Raw genomic sequence first — 8,109 nt, forward strand, 5'->3', positions numbered from 1 at the left:
CAGGTGTAGCATGGAATGAGGAGTTAGCTGGAAAAGAGATCAGTGCAGCTTGGGAAATATTCAAGAACTATCTTAGTAGAAGTGATGTCTAAATGTATTCCAAGGGTCAAAAGGTTAAATAGGGTAGGTGTGAAATGGATGAATGAAGAGATTAAGTATGCGATATAGAGAAAATAGCCATTATGAAGGCAGCATGAGAGGTGTGGTAATAACCAATTCCATGAGGATAACCAAGAGCCTATGTAGCTCAGTAGAAGTGACGTTTGCACTCTACAGTGCTTGACCACATGACGAAAGATTTTGGTTTGAGTCTAGTCACCGACTAGAGAAACATTTTCTAAGCCTTTTCTCAACCAGTTCCCGAGTTAGTTGATCTCTGGCACGAGCACGCAGGGTTTTCGTCCTGTAAACTTAAGTAAATCGGCTGTCGAACCCACACTATTTTCAGACTGTGTTAGGGTCTATGAGATGGCAGCACTTGCTAGCCACCTTCTTCACTCTTTTTTTTAGGACTTCAAGCAATTGTCAGCTTTTATTGGAAACTATTCCAATTCCATACTGGTGACTATTCCATACCAATTGGTTGATATTTATATGCATAATCACAGTTCTTTTTATTATTTTTTATTTTATTTATTTATTTTTATATATATAAATAAATAAACATTTTGCTCTCCAGTCCAATTTAATTTTGTAACCTAATAGATAATAATAGGACTCTAGCTTTGATGTTGTAAAGGTGTTTTTTTTTTTTTTTCACCAGAGGTCAGGCCAATAATTGTTGTAACAGTCAGTAACTTTAGCAAACCATGTAGATTGTGGTGCAGCTTGTTTCTTCTGTATATATGTGTATTCTCCAGATGATGATCTTGATATGAAGGTCGAAATGTCGAGTGTTTATTTTGGTTTATATTAAACTAAAGTTTTGCCCTAACACAGTAGTTGTCTCCATAATTTTCCATAATGTATTCTTCACTCTGTACTGATTAATTAGTGATAGCCTTAGGCCAGCTATCTATGATTGACTACCAGTGGAGATTGAACTGCCCACTCAGTCTCCGATAGATAAGGCTAAAATGGCCTCGCCTGCTTCCTATGGGGGAACAAAAAGACATTAGCTGGTTTTTTTTTATTTATTTTATGTTTTTTTTATGAGGATTACAAAGACCACGCAAGAAAGGTGACTTGATTGGTAAGGGTAGTAAAGGTGAAGTATGAGCAGCAGTTAGCTAATGAAGCCAAAAAGAATCCTAGGAAGTTCTTTCGATATGTAGCCAGCAAAAAAAAAAAAAAGGGGATGATTATGGAAAGATGACATTGATTGGAGAACATGGTATAAGGACAACTACTGTGGAAGATATAGTGGAGATACTTAATGAGCAATTCATAAAGGTTTTTCATTCTTGTGAATGTGACGACATGGAGAGATTGAGGGCAGTTGATGATGGGGAAGAGAGATTGACTGTAAGTGAGCAAGAGGTCTATGGGAAATTGAGTAAACGTGATGTTAATAAGGCTGTGGGACTTGATAATATATCACCATGTATTCTGGAGAAATGTGCCAGGGAGTTGACATCTGCCTTGACATATTTTTTTTACCATGAGTCTTGCACTAGGTCAAGTTCCTAAGCAGTGGGAGGAAGGCAAGAATGTGCCGATTCATAAAGGAGGTGATAGAACTCAAGCAGCAAACTATAGGCCTATCTGTGTGTCAGGTGTTGTGGTTAAGTTGTTGGAGAAGCTTGTGAGAACTGGGATCCCAAATTGGGTTGACAACAATGGTATTATCTTTGATGGACAGCATGGATTTGCTAAAGGGAGGTGATGTTTTAGTAATCTGCTTACTTATTACAATTTATTTATTTATTCATATGGAGTTTCCTCCCTTTTCTCCCCCGTCCCTATTGGGGGCGAGTTGAGCCCCCTCAAGGGGGGGGGGTAAGTATCTATGGCTGTAAATCCGTTTGCTCACTGGGCTGGTTTGCCTGCTCATCATCATCATCATCATCATCATCAAATTCCTGCCATGTACCCTCAAGGGGTGTACAGGATATGACAGTACTACATGAAAAAATTACATCATTACTAACTTCCCATCTACAATTTTCCTCCAAATCAGTCTGTTACTTGTCAAGACTCCAACATCATCAGATCTTATATTTCTATCGTCTAAGGCACTTTGTACCGTATCAATCCACCTATATCTTGGTCTTCCTCTGGGTCGTTTTCCTGCCAACCTGGCAGAGAACACTTGTTTTGCTAATCTTTCCTCTCCCATTCTATTTAAGTGACCATACCATCTGAGATTAGCTCTGCTAACGCATTCCTGGATGCTGACAATGTCAAGTTCTTTCCTAATATCCTCATTTTTAATATGATATTGCCATTGATAGCATCTGTTCACGCCTCTAATCTTTCTCAGGACTCTCATATCTGTGGTCTCTAGTCTTTGGTCAAGTGTTTTACTTCTGACCCAGCTCTCAGATCCATAAGTTAAAATTGGTTTGAACACAGTCTTGTATACAGCTAATTTAGTGTTCCGACTAATTTCTTTCTTATTCCATATGAATTTATTCAGTTGACTTCCCACCATACCAGCTTTGCTGATTCTGTTGTCTATTTCTATATTTAGTTTACCATCTTCAGTAAAAATTGTGCCTAAGTAGCTGAAATGTTTTACTTGTTCCACAGGTTCTCCATTCACAACACAGTTGACATTTTCAATGATTCTGCCTATTTTCATTGTCTTTGTCTTTTTATTGCTGACCTTCATACCATATCTATTACAACAGCTATTCAATTTAGTCAGAGAATCTTGCAGACTTGTAGCGGATTTATTTAGAAGTATAACATCATCCGCATAAAGCAAAGAGCTGACATTAACATCTCCAATTTTGATATCAGGTTTAATACCACATTCCTTCATAATGTGATCCATATAGATAATGAATAACAGAGGGGATAATGTACATCCTTGTCTCACACCAGATTTAACATTAAACCATCTTCCTGTACTTCCTTCAATTCTAACTGCTGATTCACAACTCAAATAAAGACTAAGTATTGCTTGATATAATGCCCCATTGACACCATACAACTGCAGCGTATTGAATAGCTTCTCTCTTGGCACCTTGTCATATGCCTTTTCCAAATCGACAAAACTTAAATACAGATCTTTGTTATATTCCCATGCTTTCTCGACTATTTGTCGTAAAGTGAAGATCTGATCCTGACAGCCTCTATTTGGCCTGAATCCAGCTTGTTCTTCACCAAGCTTTTCTTCCAAAATTCTTCTCAACCGTTTCTCAAGTATACTTGCATAGATCTTGCCAGGAACACTCAGTAGGGAAATACCTCTGTAATTCTCACATTCAGTTTTATTTCCCTTTTTATATATGGGTACTATGAGAGCTCTACTCCAATCGTCGGGAATTCGTCCCTCTGTCCAGGCTTTCTGAACTATGCAGTGCAGCCACTGTAAGACTCTTATACCACCATACTTCAGCATTTCTGGTCGAATATCATCTACTCCTGCTGCCTTTCCACATTTCAAGCCTTTGATGGCTTTTTTTACTTCTAGTATGGATATGTATTCCTGACTGCATGCCTGGTCAGTGTTTTTTATCACTGTGCTGTCATCACTGCTTGTTTCATTTAGCAGTTTTTCAAAGTAATTACTCCATACTTCAAGGATATCTTTTTCTCCTGTTTTCATTTCACCTTTATCATCTCTAATTCCTTTTACAGCACTCTTTCCTCCATTCCTAAGCTTCTTCAACAACCTCCAGAATATTTTGCCACCTTCTTGATATTTATTTTCTATATTCTTGCCAAAGTCCTCCCATGACTTTTGTTTAGCTAGTTTTACACACTGTTTAGCTTTCTTACATTTGTCTCTGTATTCTGTAAGAGTAAAAGCTGACTTATTTTCCAGGAACTTTTGATATGCTTTCTTCTTTTCCTTCACTGCCTCTTTAACTTCCTGTGTCCACCAGGGAGTTCTGATTTTTTTATCCTTGGACACAACCTCACCACATGCCTCTCTGGCAGAATCAATCAATGTTTCCTTCAGAGTTTGCCACTGAATCTCCAAGGTTTGATTCCTGTTCTCAAACTCTTTCATTTTCTTTTCAATAATATTTCTGTATTTTAGTCTACAGTTCACATCTGAGAGCTGCTCAACTTTTATTCGCTTTAAAACTTTCTTACATGTTATTCTTTTCAATATGAAATTCAATTTTATCCTGCTCAAGACTAAATAGTGATCACTTCCAATTTCAAATCCTCTGTACACTCTGGTGTCCTGCACCAGGGAGAAAACATCACTATCAACAATAACATAGTCAATGAGACTTTTCTTATTCCTAGCCTCTTCTCTCCATGTGAATTTGTGCACATTTTTATGTTGGAACATGGTGTTAGTAATAACCAGTCCATGTCCTGAGCAGAAATCCAACAGATATTTGCCATTATTATTAGCTTTGCTCTTTTCTCCAAATTTTCCCAAAATATTTTTGTATGTCTCACAATCATTTCCTACTCTACTATTTAGATCCCCAACAAGGACCAACTTTTCCTTTTTCATTGTGTCAGTTGCTTTTTCTAAAGCCTCAAAAAATTCCTCCACTTCTACCTTAGTAGAACCTTCTGTGGGACCATAGGCACAAATAAGTCTCATTGTCCAGTTCCCCATTCTCATATTTGCCCACATTACTCTACTTGAGATTGACTGCCATTCAAGAAGATTAGCCTCGTATTTTGTGTTGAATACTATGGCTACTCCTTCTTTTCCTTGATTGTCATTGCCTGAATATAACATTTTGTATTTATTGCTCAGAAAGATCTCACCAGTTTTGGTCTTTTTTGTTTCAGTCACCCCTATTATGTCGATCTGGTACTTATCTAATTCCTCAGCTAGCTCCATTTCTTTGCCATTCAGGCTTCTTACGTTGATAGTACCGATCTTTAACTCTGGTGATGTTGAGTTGAGGTTTGTTTTCAGATTTGTTCCAGTAGCTGACTTTTCGCTGTTCGCCCTGGTTCCCTGGCGAAAACAACGGGGGCCTTGTTTAACCGGGCGACGCCCCAGCCGGCATGAAATTTTGTCATATTGTACCATCATTTTTTATTTTGGTTTAACCAATAAGAATACAATTTGGTCGGCTAAATCCCAAATTGCCAGCCCATCCTCGTTCGTTCAGTATCAAAGTAGATACCCAACAGGGTGCACCATGAGAAGGTGAGGATTGGACATTAGGTCAGAAGCCCTGGTCGGTTCTCCGCATTCCTTTAAAGGCTATGTGGAGGTCTCCTCTCAGTTATACAGCTTTGACCCTTAAGCGCCCCGGTTTGCCTGCTTGCAGGATGAAAAACCCCAGATAAACTGGGGGGGAGGAAACTCTGCTGCCCACACCCAAAACCGGCTAACTTGGCTATGGCTGGGGAAGATCCTTAAGCTCCTCACGGCGGTGTCAGGAATCGAACCCAGGACACTCCTTCCCCAGGCATATGGTTGCAAAGCGCAAAGCCACTAGGCTAACCGTGCAGACACTTATTACAATAAGGTGGTGGCTTCCTTGGACAGAGGAGAGGGATACATAGTAGTATACTTAGATTTTGCAAAGACTTTTGACAAATTACCATATGATAGTCAAACTAGAGCTGATGGAGTTGGATATTAGATTAGTGCATTGGATCGGAGACTGGCTATCTGATAGGTATCTGCAAGTTGTGTATAGGGGAGCAATATCCAGGAGAGGAAAGTCACTAGTGGTGTGCCTCAGGGGGTCTGTTTTAGAGCTATTGCTGTTTAACCTGTATGTTAATGATATTGACGAAGATTTGGTTTGAGATATTCATTTGTTTGCAGATGATACAAAGTGGGGACTACTATGCAGAGTAGAGAAGATGTTGTGGCCTTACCAGAAGACTTTAATAAATTGAATGAATGGGCACGGAAATGGGGATGCGAGTTCAATGTTGCAAAATGTACGGTTTTAAAATTTAGGAAACAAAGATTATTGGATGTAGGATTTATGCTTGTTGGGGATATATTGTTGAAGGTGGAGGAAGTAAGAGATCTTGGTTGTGATAGTGGATAAGGATCTGAAAATTTAGGGGACAGATTGCCAAAACTGTGAGGACAACACAAAGAATTCTTGGAATGATGCAGAGGACACTGATTTGTAGAAGTAAGGAGATTCTTGTTACTCACATGAACTTCTGTGCACAGATTTGGTCACCTGGTTTTCTAAAGAAGGAAGAGATGTTGGAAAGGGTTCAGAGATGACTGACTAAGGTAGTTTCTGATCTCTGGAATGTTGAACATGAGGAAAGGTTGAGAAGATGCAATTTGCAGAGTCTAGTGGATAGGAGGAAGAGGGGTAATATGATGGAGACCTACAAGTTAGTAAGGGGTTATTATAGGATCAATGTTGGAGAGGTTTTACAACAAACGGTGAGAGATCAGGGGAGAATCGGGGGATATCCTGGAAGCTGTATAAGGAGGGTGTGAGAAGCAGGTTTTTTGCATGGAGAGTTGTGAATGATTGGAATGCATTGTCTGAGACTGTGCATAGAATTTGAATGCATTTAAGACAAGGTATGGTGAGCTGTGTGTGTGTGACAAAAGGACCTCCTAGTTGAGTCTTTGACTCCATGGGATCTTGGGATAATAATAAAACAAGCAATTCTTTCACTTCTCCCATTCTGCAAATTAGCAGCTTCAACAGCCTTGGTCTTTGCACCTGTTTCACTTATACTAGTTCTTAACTGAAAACTCCATGTGGCCACTTACCACATTTTCACTGTACAGTCAGTTTTGTATCATTTGGATTGATTACTTGAATCACTATGAAAGATATAAATTTTTATTCTTAGAAAAGTGCACACGAGACTGGCTAACTCACCTTGAGTTGCTCTTTCCAAACAAAGGATTTCAATATGAACATGAACAATTCTATAAAATTTGTTTTTAATCTAAAATAACTTATCAATTTTTTTTTTCCTGACAGCCAAAAGGACAGTGGAATAACAAATATTACCTATTTGTGGTATAATGGAAGAAGCTATGTATTTTTCAGCATGCATGCTTAAGTGTTGATTATCACTCATGTTATTGTCATATTATTACTCATGGAGAAACCACGTACATGCATTGTACATGATTTCTCCATGCATATATCATTGTACCTATGAAGATGATTTTAATGACCAACACAAACTATTAGATTAAATTATTAGATCAGAAACATTGATCTAATAATTTAATAACTAAATAAAGTTATTATTACATCCTCCATGCTGTTACTATGGAGGATATAATACTCACTAAGACTCATCGTGGGTTAAGTATATCTTTAGACATGTTTTCTCTGCTAAACAGCAACATGAGTGTCATTGTATATTTTGTTATCACAGAATCTTTAAATAACCTTTAACAGTGTGATATTGGTTTTCATAGTGAAAAATGATTGACTTGAGTTCAGATTAACTGAAGAAATATATTTCTTGCAGACAATCCAAAATTCATTAAGTCTGGAGATGCAGCTATTATAGAACTAGTTCCTACTAAACCTATGTGTGTGGAAACTTTTACAGAGTTTCCTCCATTAGGTCGCTTTGCAGTGAGGGATATGCGGCAGACTGTTGCTGTTGGTGTCATTAAGGCTGTCAAAACTAAAGAGGTCTCTGGTGGCAAAGTAACCAAAGCTGCTGAAAAGGCTCAGAAGAAGAAATAACTATTTGCTTCTAGTCCAAGAAAGGACTGCTTCTTACAGCTACTACTGGATGTCAGATGTGGAACAGATTCAGTTGCCAATGTTAAACTTAAAAATGATTTTGCATTTACATCACAATTTCCTATGTATAAATATTTAATTTCTGGATATAACTCACAGATAACACTTTCTCTAGTCTTACTGTTTTTTCTTAACCTTTGGTTGCTTTGTCATAAATGTCACCGTAAAGAATTTAGGAGGAAAGATAGTCATCCTCGTTTGTACTCCGCATGTGAGCAAGTATTTAAATAAATTGTTTGCTGTTACTTGTTCATTTCAGAGAGAATTTCCTGAAATAAATACCATTTTCATAGTAGATACACACACACGC

General features: G+C 38.1%; 1 protein-coding gene across 1 annotated transcript in view; it reads left to right on the plus strand.

Annotated features, from left to right (window-relative positions):
- LOC150107062 (elongation factor 1-alpha 2-like) overlaps window positions 1–7,885 on the plus strand; it is a 103,785-nt gene extending 95,900 nt beyond the window's left edge. Inside the window, exon 6 of the mRNA XM_090392933.1 lies at window positions 7,516–7,885. Coding sequence (XP_090249059.1) covers window positions 7,516–7,739 — 224 coding nt within the window. The 3' untranslated portion in view covers window positions 7,740–7,885. The remainder of the gene's footprint in view (window positions 1–7,515) is intronic.
- Window positions 7,886–8,109: the final 224 nt, after the last annotated feature.

This window comes from Typopeltis vanoorti, chromosome 5 (genome assembly GCF_054136105.1).
Source record: "Typopeltis vanoorti isolate ZY-2024b chromosome 5, IOZ_Tvanoo_1.0, whole genome shotgun sequence".
NCBI lineage: Eukaryota > Metazoa > Arthropoda > Arachnida > Uropygi > Thelyphonidae > Typopeltis > Typopeltis vanoorti.